The sequence below is a fragment of the Canis aureus genome, chromosome 34 (assembly GCF_053574225.1).
Source record: "Canis aureus isolate CA01 chromosome 34, VMU_Caureus_v.1.0, whole genome shotgun sequence".
NCBI classification, from domain to species: Eukaryota; Metazoa; Chordata; class Mammalia; order Carnivora; family Canidae; genus Canis; species Canis aureus.
The window spans coordinates 11,805,661-11,818,336 of NC_135644.1; the positions used below are offsets into that span (position 1 = coordinate 11,805,661).

The 12,676-nt window shown below is 34.8% G+C and overlaps 1 protein-coding gene and 1 long non-coding RNA gene across 33 annotated transcripts in view; one reads left to right on the top strand and one right to left on the bottom strand.

The window, feature by feature from the left end:
- The window catches only part of LOC144304894 (uncharacterized), a 103,417-nt gene extending 95,831 nt beyond the window's left edge, over window positions 1-7,586 (bottom strand). For 7 of the 8 annotated variants that reach the window (XR_013371880.1, XR_013371877.1, XR_013371882.1 and 4 more), the window contains exon 1: window positions 7,472-7,584. This is a non-coding gene — a long non-coding RNA (uncharacterized LOC144304894). Of the gene's footprint in view, window positions 1-7,471 lie in introns of all 8 variants that reach the window. The other variant, XR_013371879.1, reaches the window with a different exon arrangement.
- Window positions 1-12,676, top strand: part of ATF2 (activating transcription factor 2) — a 106,760-nt gene that overhangs the window by 61,023 nt on the left and 33,061 nt on the right. For all 25 annotated transcript variants that reach the window (XM_077883504.1, XM_077883507.1, XM_077883508.1 and 22 more), the window contains 2 exons: window positions 5,237-5,386; window positions 8,456-8,662. In XM_077883504.1, coding sequence (XP_077739630.1) covers window positions 5,237-5,386; window positions 8,456-8,662 — 357 coding nt within the window. The remainder of the gene's footprint in view (window positions 1-5,236; window positions 5,387-8,455; window positions 8,663-12,676) is intronic.

The following is a 12,676-nucleotide window of genomic DNA, read 5'->3' on the forward strand; positions in this document are numbered from 1 at the left end:
CTCCCCCCCCCCTTTTTTTTTTTGCTAAAGAAATTCCTCCTGAGCAAGCTTTTTTGTTCTTGGAACATTTAAGTCTTTGTAAAAGTGAGAATGTGCCAAGAAAAAGAAATGTAGGTGGGGGTCCACAAATATAAGATTATCTAGTATTTTTAAATTTTAGTACTACAGAAAGATTCCTAGGATCTACAGTCTTACACAGAATTTCAGTGGACTTCACTAAATTTAGGTTTAGGAATCTTGTCATTAAGCACATAAACCATAGTTAACTTTCCATCTGTGTTACTCTTCTAATAAAACAACTTTCTTATGTATTATTTGTAATCAAAAAGTAACTTGTATGAATAAGAAAATATTAATCATCTAAGAGTATTGTTCAGATTTAATAAAGTATTTATGTAGCATTCTCCACAGTCGTTCCTTTAAGTCTTGTGTGACAAACAGAAATATCCTTGCACACGGTGGGTAGCCAGTAGGTTTTCTGCGGGGGGTTTCTACTGAGAGCTGACAGAGGGCATCTTGGCAAATGTTCAGAAACCTACATTAACTTAGTTGGGCCCTGCATGGAACCTCATGTTCAGCAGAATTCTTCTGACCTGCCTCTGCATGCCAGGCTAATCAGCAAACACCTAATGAGCCCACTCCAAAGAAACAGACTCTCTCCCAACCTACTTCATTTTCATATGTTCTCTGGGGGTGGGGAGACAAGACTTCATGAGGACTGATGATGCTGCAAAGACCACAATAATGATAATTAACTTGCTGAATTTAGAAGATTATGCTGTTAATTAGTTGCAAAATAAAGATAAGTAATAGAGCAGCAGATGGTAGGATAACACCCAGGAGAAGGAGGGTTATTACTCTGATGAGCTTTTGTGGCACATATGAAATATGGATCTGACTTTTTCATAAATTGTTTCTAGAGAACATTATGTTTTTTCTTTGAACTATGATGGAGTAGTTTGTTCCTACTAAGTTCTGACAGATGTGATAAAATTTGTTTTCAGGAGTGTGAAATATAACCTAGAATTTGAATAGCAAATTATTTTTAGCAGATTACTTCTTAAAAATGAGTAAGTGATCTTGGTCAGCACAACTAACTATTGATCTTTTGACACAGTTTATACCTAAGAAAAAAGTTTTCGATATAGTTCTTGAATTTTACATTGCTAAAAGTTAATTCCAAACATTAAAACACTAGTCTGCTTAGAAATACAGTAATAAAGATATTTTCGTTTTCTTTCAAACAATGCCTCTAGTTTAAAATTAAAATTATACTTAAGTTTTATTTTACATGTTGGAGAATACATTTTGGATCTTAACTAAATTTCTCTGAATACTCAATCTTTTTATTATATTAAATTTCTGTATTGAGAGAAATGAACTGACCAATGTCTGATACTCTTCTTATTGATTGCTAATATACTTAGAATACTTAATATAGGCAAAAGCTTTAGTTAGGCAAAACTTTTGTTTAAGATATATTCAATGAGGGATCCCTGGGTGGCGCAGCGGTTTGGCACCTGCCTTTGGCCCAGGGCGCGATCCTGGAGACCCGGGATCGAATCCCACGTCGGGCTCCCGGTGCATGGAGCCTGCTTCTCCCTCTGCCTGTGTCTCTGCCTCTCTCTCTCTCTCTCTCTCTCTGTGACTATCATAAATAAATAAAAATTTAAAAAAAGATATATTCAATGAATTCAGAGTAAACAGATAGAATACCGGGGTCCCTGCTCTTCTTCTCACGTACTCTTTGATTTGGAGAAGTAACTTCATTCAGTCTTTGGACCTTAGTTAGCCTATCTCTAAGCTGGTGATTGTATTAATTGATCATCATTATATCTTCTAGTTCCAAAATACCTGTGGTATTTATATATGTTTTCATTAATATTTTTGACCCATGTTATTTGTCATTTTTTAAGATGTCTCTAACATATATATGGGTGGATTATAGATATCCTTATATTATAAAATTTTTATGAATTCTATTTAGTGACTTTTTTTTCCACCTAGCCCATTCTGAATTTTTTAGCATACATGTATTTTTTTACTGCTCTTTAAAATAAATATATACACACACACACACACACACACACACACACAGTTCAGAGCAGTGTTAATTAACCCTTGAAAATCTTTCTTCTTAAATTTTGTACCCAGTGGCACACTTTCTAAGTCAGACCCATTGTAATCAATGTAACAGCACGAAGCAAACATTAGAGCTTCCTCACTAGGTGAGTACTGTATACACTAGGGCAGTCAAGAGAGGATAATGAATGAATACTGATGCTGCTTTTAAGTGCTCTATAAGGTAGTAACTTGTCCTACTAAAGATTATTCAAGAGAGTGATGTTTATGTACTTCAGACTCCCCTATGTGCAGTTACTGTATTTCATTAATTCTAAGAGTTAAGCTCTTCACTATAAAACTTTAAATGCTCTTCAATTCTATGATGTTTTCTACCTAAGGACTTAAAAGTGTTTTATCAACACATAACTTACCAAGCTTCACATCTCAACCACTACTTATATTTATACACATTTTATACCCAGAAATGAAAGCCTATAGCCTAATAGTGTAGACTGTTTATTGAACTTTGATGTATAACACTGTTTTTAAAAGATACAGTTACGCAGACTGACTACCTTCCCTGATTTTCCTCCTTTGTTCTGTTTATATTGACCTATACTTTCAAAGCCTTGTGTTTTTTTGTTTTTTTTTTTAAGATTTTATTTATTCAGGAGAGACACAGAGAGGCAGAGACATAGGCAGAGGGAGAGGCCTATGTAGGGAGCCTGATGTGGGACATGATCCCAGGACCTCAGGATCACGACCTGAGCCAAAGGCAGACACTCAACCACTGAGCCACCCAGGCATCCCTAAACTCTTGTCTTTCTATTTTGAGCTCTTTGACCACTTAGTCTAAGTAGTCCTGTTGGTTGTAGCCAACTACTTTGGCCCATTATCAAACTTTAGTTTAATCCATCCATGTCCATATTAACCCAGCAGTTACGAGTGTCTCAATTTCTTGTGTCTTAGCCACTAATGTGACCTTGGGCAAATGATCTCATGTTTCCTAATCTGTAAAGTAGGGACACCGTCCTCATTGAAATTCATTGGAAAAGTACCAATAACATGGATGAATTTCAAGTGTATTATGCTAAAAGAAAGAAGCCAAATTCAAAGGCTGTAATACTGTATAATTCCATTTATATGATGTCCTAGAAAAAACAAAACTTTTGGGATCTGAAAGCAGATAAGTGGTTTCTTAGGGGCAGGGGGTGGGAGGAGGCTTTGACAAGAAAGGAGTGCGAGGGAATTTGGGGGGATAATAGTACTGTTCTGTATCCTGATTGTAGAGGGTGGTTACACAACTGTATGCACTTGTTAAAACTCAAAGAACTGTGCACAAAAAAGACTTAATTTTACCATATGTAATTTATACTTCAGTAAACTTTTTTTTTTTTTTTAAGATTTATTTATTTGAGAGAGAGAAGGAAGACATGAGTTAGGGGAGAGGCAGAAGGAGAAGCTGACTCCCCACTGAGCAGGGAGTCCGACAAAGCCCAACTTGGGGGCTCTATCCCAGGACCTTGGGATCATGACCTGAGCTGAAAGCAGACACTTAACTGACTGAGCCACCCAGGTGCCCCAGTAAACTTGTTTTTTAAACTACTGACTTGTTTTTAAAATGATACGTAGGGATCCCTGGGTGGCGCAGCGGTTTGGCACCTGCCTTTGGCCCAGGGCGCGATCCTGGAGACCTGGGATCGAGTCCCGCATCGGGCTCCCGGTGCATGGAGCCTGCTTCTCCCTCTGCCTGTGTGTGTCTCTGCCTCTCTCTCATCTCTCTGTGTGACTATCATAAATAAATTTTAAAAAATTAAAAAAAAAATAAAAATAAAATGATACATAGCATCTATAATGAAAGCAGTATAGAGAAAATGTCCATTAACACTTGTCTAGGTGTAATTATTGCCTTGGGAAGTTTTAGTGACCTTTTCATGTATGTTTTAGTTTTTAAGGGGTCTGGATCTCTTACAGATGGAAAGGAGATATGCATAGAGAAAATCAAAGATATTAGAAATTTAAAGACAGTTGTACAGTTTTCTAAGTTGCTCTTAATTCGAGTAAATGAAGGCAGTTGTACTAAAATCATCTGGAGGCCTCTTTAAAAGCACTTGTCTCTGGAACTTTATTTTGGGCTCAAGGACTACATTTCAGTTACGAAAACAATATCAACAATCATAGTCCTAGATCTCTCAAGTCCCTTTCATTTCTAAGACAGTATAATTATCTTGTGCTAAGTATTTCATATTTATGTATTTTTAATAATAAAACTACCCCAAATATCACTTGTGCCATATTTGTCAGAGAATCCAATTTATGTCACTTAACAAATACATCTGTTATTTGCCATGTAGCAAATCAGTTGCTTAAACCGGGTGCAAAGAAAGATAGGGCAGTCTCTATTCTTGAAAGAAAGACCTTACTATCTGGTTGAGGAGATAAGACACATATACATTTTTGCTGGTAGAATAATAAGTTTTATGCAAATTGTACCTTTATTAAGAGGTAGCCATAAATGTTTAGGACCTCATTCTAACACTAGATCGATCGTTCATACTCTGACAGTGGGTCAAGTGCAATTCAGTTAATGGCAAATGGAACCTCGTAGAGGGGATAGACTTGGAACTAAATCTGCTTACTGGAGACAGGGAAGACCTAAGGGAGGTGAACCTAGCTGTAGATTCTAGGAGATTCATTCTGACTTTAATATAGTGGCCTAAAAAATGCAACATCAGGTCATTATCCAAATAGGCACTGACATCAGACCATCAAGCAGAGATTAATTGGTCCCAAATTTGGATGAGATTTAGGCTTTAAGAATCTAGGCAGAGCCTGAGAAGATGGAGATAACAGGAATGAGGTGGGAGAAAATAGGTAAAAGTGTACATAATTAACTTATGTTGCTTATTTTAGTTGAACAGAACTAGTTATTTTCAGTCAACAGTGTTTTTATTTTTCACTCTTCTTAAAATTGATTAGGAACAGCAAAGTGTAAAATCCTCTAGTACCAGACAGAAAACTCAAGAAAGCTCCCCCAAGTGTTTGTCTTACTATTGGTATCAAATGTATTCACGCATTCCTTAACTTTTTTGTTAACCAAAGAGTATGCTGGGAGTTGAATTTGAATGGAAAGCGGGGGAACCTTTTTTTTAAATTGGTGTTTGCATTTCAGAGATTAAAAGCTGCTTTGACCCAGCAACATCCTCCGGTTACCAATGGTGATACAGTCAAAGGTCATGGCAGTGGATTGGTTAGAACTCAGTCAGAGGAATCTCGACCACAGTCGTTACAACAGCCAGCTACATCCACTACAGAAACACCGGTATGTGTGTTGTTTTTATCATTCATGCTCTGTTATCATCCTTTAAAAACCAAATACAGTGTAATTTAAATGACTGTTTTATATACTTTGAAAAAAAAAATATTTCTGGTCATAATTCAAAAGTGTACCAAAAACCTTTGGAAAAGATAATTCATTGTAAAAGTATTGATACCAAAAACAGATAAAATAGTCAAGTTGCTGATTAGAACACCCTATAAATGCTTCTGTAGGTGTCTGTGTGTTAGCCTGACATGACGTCGACACTTTTTAAATCATTTTTTTCCCGTTGATTGTATTCAACGAGTAATGGTTACATGGTGTGTATTTATTACATTCCTAACATAAATCAAATGATACTTGAATTAAAATTTGAGAAACATCACCAAAGGAGCATATATATATATAAGCTTTTATGGAAACTGTTAATACTAGAGGTCCTTTTCATTTATCTCTGGTTTGTGACTGTGTATCAGATAATTGATATGTCTATTTTGTCTACACTGCATTTCTACATGGCAGGGTTACTGTATTAAGTGTTTTAGAACTTTATTTAGAACATTCAAGATAAAAGATACGGACACTTAAAGATTATTACCACTGGCATTAAACAGCAAAACTTTGCAATTAAAGAAACAGGTAAATCACAAGTTTTAGATTACCTCATAATTGTAACTTTTTAAATAACTGTATTTTACCTTCACAGACCTTAAAATAAAGTGGAATGTAGCTGTGGTAGTCATCTACTAAACAATTTAGGGACCAAGAGAGAAGGAAAATAAGTGTATTATTTTTAATGTCATAATTCGGAGATAATTCATGTTTTCTGAATTTCTTCATATGGTCTGCAAGCTATATGTGTGGTTTTTACATCTTTAAAAGTTTATTTAAAATAAATGAATATATAATTTATTTTCTTGAAGTGAATATATAATTTATTTTCTTACACTAACTCTATAGCTTATCTGGATCTCACTTTTATTTATATCCTTAAACTGTATTAGATGGAAGCTTCATGAAGGCAGGACTTTATCTGTTAACTATTATATCACTAGTTTCTAAGATAGTTCCTGTGTTCTTTTTAATAATGTGGAATGAATGAATCGGTGGAAGGAGGGAAAGGGAGAGGACTATATGCCTTTTAGTAGCCTTAATCCTTGTTAGTTGTAAAAATGTACAAATATAACTCTTTATTGGTTTCTGCTTATAATACTTGTGATTAGCCTTTGCTGTAATAACTGAGTTGTCAATTTTTTAAAAAACTGTTCTTTCCTATTCAGCCAAATGAGTAAAAGAAAAAAACCTGCTATTATCAATAAGTTAAGAGGATGAAGAAAAGAAAATATTTCAAGGTTGCCATTCTTGAAGCAAGCCATAGAAATATTTTTCTAAAAGATTAACTTGCAATTATGTACGTAAAAGAACTGGTCTAATTTAATACTTAATCTTTATTACAATTAAAATAAAGTATAAATTAAATTACCCTCAGAATTTTTAATGCTAGCTATTTGGAAAAGGAATTAGATGAGAATGTATGTCTTTTGGAGTTTGTAGAGTGAGAAGTAGTTTGATGATTTCCTTGCAGAACGTATGTTGAGCTTATATATAAGGCTTTTGCTTATTATGTAGATTAGAAGATAGCAGTCTTATTTATTCACACTATTTTGGAATATAATTATACATAAAAGATTGTCTTCAGGCTTCCTTGGGTCATGAGCCTGTGATCACAAAGTGCCATTTCCTTTACACTGTTTCCAAGGGTTCATTTCCTACATCCCAAGTTCAAGTGTTCTGTGGCATAATTTTGGGATTTGAGAGAGGCTTGGAAATACTTGCTGTTCTTAATCCCAGATACTAGATAATATTACCAGTGACCGAAAACTGTCTCTGGCTGATCCGAGATAACTAGGCTGATCTGTTGAAAGGCAAAGGGAAGCAATTAAAATTAAAATCTGGACACCTGTGGGATTGCTAATTTTCACCAGGAAAATGAGCATCAATAATCACATGTCCTTGACCCTAAATTTTAAAAACTGAAGAAAAGCTGAGTATACCAAAATATGTACATACTATATAGTTCCCTCCTACCTGCAGTTTAGCTTTCTGCAGTTTGAGTTGTTCACAGTCAACTGTGGTCCAGAAGGAGAGGATTCTCCTTCTGACAGATTGTTAGAAGGGTCACTAGTAACCTAGCAGTATGTCATAATGCCTTTATCAGTCACTTTACTTCACATCGTGACATAGGCATGTTACCTCCTACCATCACAGGAAGAAGGGTGTGGGTACAGGACAGTATTTTAAAAGCAAAAGAGACCACATTCACATGACTTTTATTAGAGTATATTGTTATAATTGTTCTATTTTATTATAAGTTATTGTTGATCTCTTACTATTTGATCTCTTACTGTACATAATTTATAAATTAAGCTTTATAATAGGAATATATGCATAGGAAGAAACATGGTATATATTGGGTCCGGTACTATCCGTGGTTTCAGGGATCCACGGGAGTCTTGGAACATACATATTCCCTACTGATAAGGGGGCACTACTGTACTTCTCAATTTTAGAGAAACTAGTTTTTAAGAGAAAATTTTACGATTTTTACTTTTAAAGTTTTACTTCAAAAATAGCAAGTAAATGGTTTCTCATAGTGAATTTAAATAAATTATTAAATTTTAATAATTAAAATTATAATTTAGTACCTTATAATTTTTCAAAGGATTATATAATACCGTTATGTTAAAAAGTACACTTGGAAAAATTTAAGATCTATGCATGTTCATTTATGTTGCATTTTCAACTTCTTATTATTTCTATATAAATGAAAACATTATACAAACTTTAAATATATTCACTATGATAGTGAATTAGAATCTTATTTTAGCAGTGCTTATTTATTTCAAGGAATTTGTTAAAGCACAGGGTGATTTTCATGTCACCCCAAAATGTTGATATATACAGTGAGACTTAGAAAACAAAGTTAGTAGCTCTTTTCTTCTGCCACCCTTTACTGTGCCTGTGTTCTCACTGGATACAAACATAAAAAACTTCCATTTGTGTTTACTGTAGGCTTCTCCAGCTCACACAACTCCACAGACCCAAAATACAAGTGGTCGTCGAAGAAGAGCAGCTAATGAAGATCCTGATGAAAAAAGGAGGAAATTTCTAGAGCGAAATAGAGCAGCAGCTTCAAGATGCCGACAAAAAAGGAAAGTGTGGGTTCAGTCTTTAGAGAAGAAAGCAGAAGACTTGAGTTCATTAAATGGTCAACTGCAGGTATGGTGCATATATGTATATTTTGTCTAATTTTAATAATTGTGAACTTAGTTCTTCCCTGTTTTTCCCATTTAGCCATCTAGATATTTTAGCACACAATATTGGGTGTGTATGGGATCTGTAGTGAAGCATAGTTTTATAAAACTATTTGAATACTGAGGTGAAGTAATACAAAACTTGCAACACTGATACAATGAGGAAATACTAAATATAAGTTTTCACTTGTGTGCTACAAAAGTAACAAAACTGTTTGGCTTAAACTTTGTAAAGTTCTGGTGTATAAAGTTCAAACAAAGAATCTTAAAATTTAAAATATGGCTGGTGTTTCACTTTTCTAATTTGTTTGGTCTCTATCACAACTGTAAAGTTGCTTCGGTAACATTTTAAAGTTCTTTGGTTCTTTGAATTATAAATTTTGTTGTGTTTATTTGGAGTGAATATAGTGCTTGGGAAAAGTGTCAGATTGATAGTTTTGGAAACTGAAGAGCTCTAATCATCCACAGAACAGGTACAATATAGCCAATGGCAGTAGAAATGATTTCATAATGTCGTGCAAAATGCACCTCAGATAGGTTTCTTAGGAACATCATGGGATATACAGATTTTAAGGCTCCTTCTTGTTCAGTCTACTAAGATTTCCAGTGATGATGTCAGACAGCATGAAGTCTATTTTCTTCATTCTGATTTTTCTTTCTTCCTTTTATTTTTACTGTTTGGTTTAAAGATTTATTTATTTTAGTTCAAGAGGAGAGAGCGCGTGAGTGCGATTGCAGGGGGAGGGGCAGAGGGAAGGGAGGGGAGGAGGAGGAAAGAAGCTGAGCCAAAATCAAGAATAGGAGCCTTAACAGAGCAGGCCATCTAGGCGTCCTCATTTTTTTGGTGGGTTTTTTGTTTGTTTTGTTTTTTGCTTTTCTGAAAGATTTTATTTAGGAGATAAAGACAGAACATGAGCAAGGAAGAAAGGCAGAGCAAGAAGCAGACTCCCCCGTTGAATGGGAAGTCCAACTGGGGCTCCATCCTAGGGCCCTGAGAGCATGACTCAAGCGGAAGGCAGTTGCTTAACTGAGCCACCAAGGCGCCCTCTTTTTGTTCTGTTAATATTGTGAATATTCTCAGAAAGATCTTGTGAACCAGTTGATGAGCATTAACTAGAAAATTGATGTTAATGAATTGTAGTTGTTACTGGCCAGTCTTCTGAGTAAGCCATCCCCAGTGAAAAACAGATCTTTCCGTATAATTATAATTGATGTTGAAACTTGCTCTTTTTTTAAAATCTATCTTTAAATATGTCACCAATATAAATGTCTGTTTCAGTTCTTAGGAAAAAGTTTTTAACATAAGACACAGCATTTAACCTAATGTAAATTTTATAAAAATTGTTTCATATGTGAGACAATCCTTTTTTAAGATTCTATATCGTGCTTTAGATATTTGATGCATGAGTTCTAGAACAAATGTCTTGCAAAATTTATTTTTAGTCATTTTAACCATTTAGAAAAAATTTATTTTTTTTAGAAAAAATTTAAACATGATTTATCACATCATCACAGAGACTTGAAATAAATACATACGAGGATATCTTAATATTATCATCTGATAAATTCTTATTCAAGAACTATTTTTATAACTTTGTAGAAAACTTGATTCTTTTCCTTTTAAATACAATGAAACAGGTTATAGTTACTAACTTATTTATATTCTTTAAAAAATGGCTATTTGCCAAGTTTCTCTTAAAATATGAAGTATTGTCATTCAAATTTTCAGGTACTCATGTTACATTCACAAAATGATTTAGCTCTTTTTTTCTTTTCTGTTCTTAACAAAATTATTCTTCTGAATAACTTGGCTATTTTTTAGTTGTCATTCTTTGTTAGCCTCATTTGTCTTATCCATAGAATATACCTGTTGATCCTACTTCTCTGAGAATTTTTTGCATAAATCAATTGAATTAGAATGAGTGCAAGTATTTTTAAATACATAAATTTTAAGTCTTAAATTTATCAATATTTTCCTTTGTGATTTGGCTTATTGTCATTTTTAAGAAGTTTAAAAAGGCTGAAAACTGTACAATGGTATAGAAATGTACAGTATCATTTACAGAGTAGTCTTCAACTTTAGATTGGGCCAGTTTTCTGCTTTGACCTAAGGTATAGCAGTATTAACAGCTTTCACGAGATATTGTTATTTCCTTAATTGCAGCCCATTACTAATAGCAACAGGACTTTGTTATTTCAGAAAACCCTGGAAAATTCAGTATTCAAGATAAATGTAATCTTTGTTTCATTCATCTCACGTTTTTTCCACCAAACAAACTATGATTAAATGTCATTATTGTAAAGTATATTTACATTTTTGTGTTTCCTAATCTGGGTAGAAATTTCTTGATTGGAGGAATAAAGGCAAGATTTATCCTTGAGGTAAAGGTTAACAAATGCATCATTTTCAAAGCATGAAACTTTCAAATAGAAGTCAAATTCAAGAGCGGCCTGGGTAGCTCAGCGGTTTAGTGCCACCTTCAGCCCAGGGCCTGAACCTGGAGACCTGGGATCGAGTCCCACGTCAGGCTCCCTTCATGGAGCCTGCTTCTCCCTCTGCCTCTCTCTCTGTGTCTCTCATGAATAAATAAATGAAATCTAAAAAAAAAAAAGTCAAATTCAAGAAATTCCTAAATTAAGCTCTAAAGTTGAATGTAATGTTAATACCCCAAATTATAAACAAAATTAAAATCCATTATTTATTTACTTTTTTAAAAATTTTATTTTTTAGCACCAGGGGAAGGGAAGATGGAGAAGCAGAAGCAGACTCCATGCTGAGTGGGAGAGCCCAACATGGGGCTCAGTCCCAGGACCCTGAGATCATGACTTAAGCCAAAGGCAGACGCTTAACAGACTGAGCCACTCAGGCTCCAAAATCTATATTTTTAATCAAAAACACTAAGTGACGATGGGGAATCATGGTTAGATAGAAAGTGTTATTAATTTTGGAACTGTGTATCAGAATGTGAAGATAGGTGATGAAATGATGTGTTATCAGGGATGTTCTCTTTTTTTTTTTTTTTTTTTTAAAGATACTGCTTATTGAGAGACTGTGAGCATGGGGGGAGGGGCAGAGGGAGAGGGATGGGCAGACTCCTCCCTGAGCACAGAGCCTAATGTGGGCCTTAATCCCAGGATCCTGAGGTCACGACCTGAGCCAAAATCAAGAGTTGGATGCTTAATAGACTGAGCCACACAGGTATCCTCTAACAGGATATTCTTTAAAATATTTCTGTATAAAATAAAAAAATAAAATAAAATAAAATATTTCTGTAAAAAAAAAAAAAAAAGAATGATGTTCATATCAGGTACTAACCTAGGAAATTAGCTATAATATATTGTTAGGGGTAAAAGGAAAGTTGTTGAGAGCAGCCCAAATGTCTATCAGTGGAGGAATGAATAAATTATGGTCTATGCATACAATAGAATATTCAGCCATAAAAAGGAGTGAATGTGGATGAACATGCTAGAATATGGATGAACCTCTGAACATTTTGCTTAAATGAAATGAAGCCAGAAGAAAGCCACCTATGACTCCATTTATATGAAATACAAAGAAGAGGGTTGCCTGGGTGGCTCATTCTGTCATGTCCAACTCTTGATGTCGGCTCAGATCATGATCTGAGGGTAGTGAGATCAAGCCCCACATCAGGCTCTGCGTGGGTGTGGAGCGTGCTTAAAATTCTCTCTTTGTCTCTCTCTGCCCCTCCCCACTCCTGTCTCTCTCTCTCTCTCTCTCTCTCTCAGGAAAAAGAAAGAAAAAGAAAAAGAATAGAAATCCATAGAGACAAATGCAGTTTAGTGGTTGCAGGGGTGGCAGGGGGAGGTGAGTAGAAAATAGGGAGAAACTGGTTAATGGGTGAGGAGTTTTACTTTGGACCAACAGAAGTGTTTTATAACCAGATTGAGGGAGGTGGCTGTACAACATTGTAAATGTACTGAACACCACTGAACTGAATTGTTTACTTTAAAATGGTTA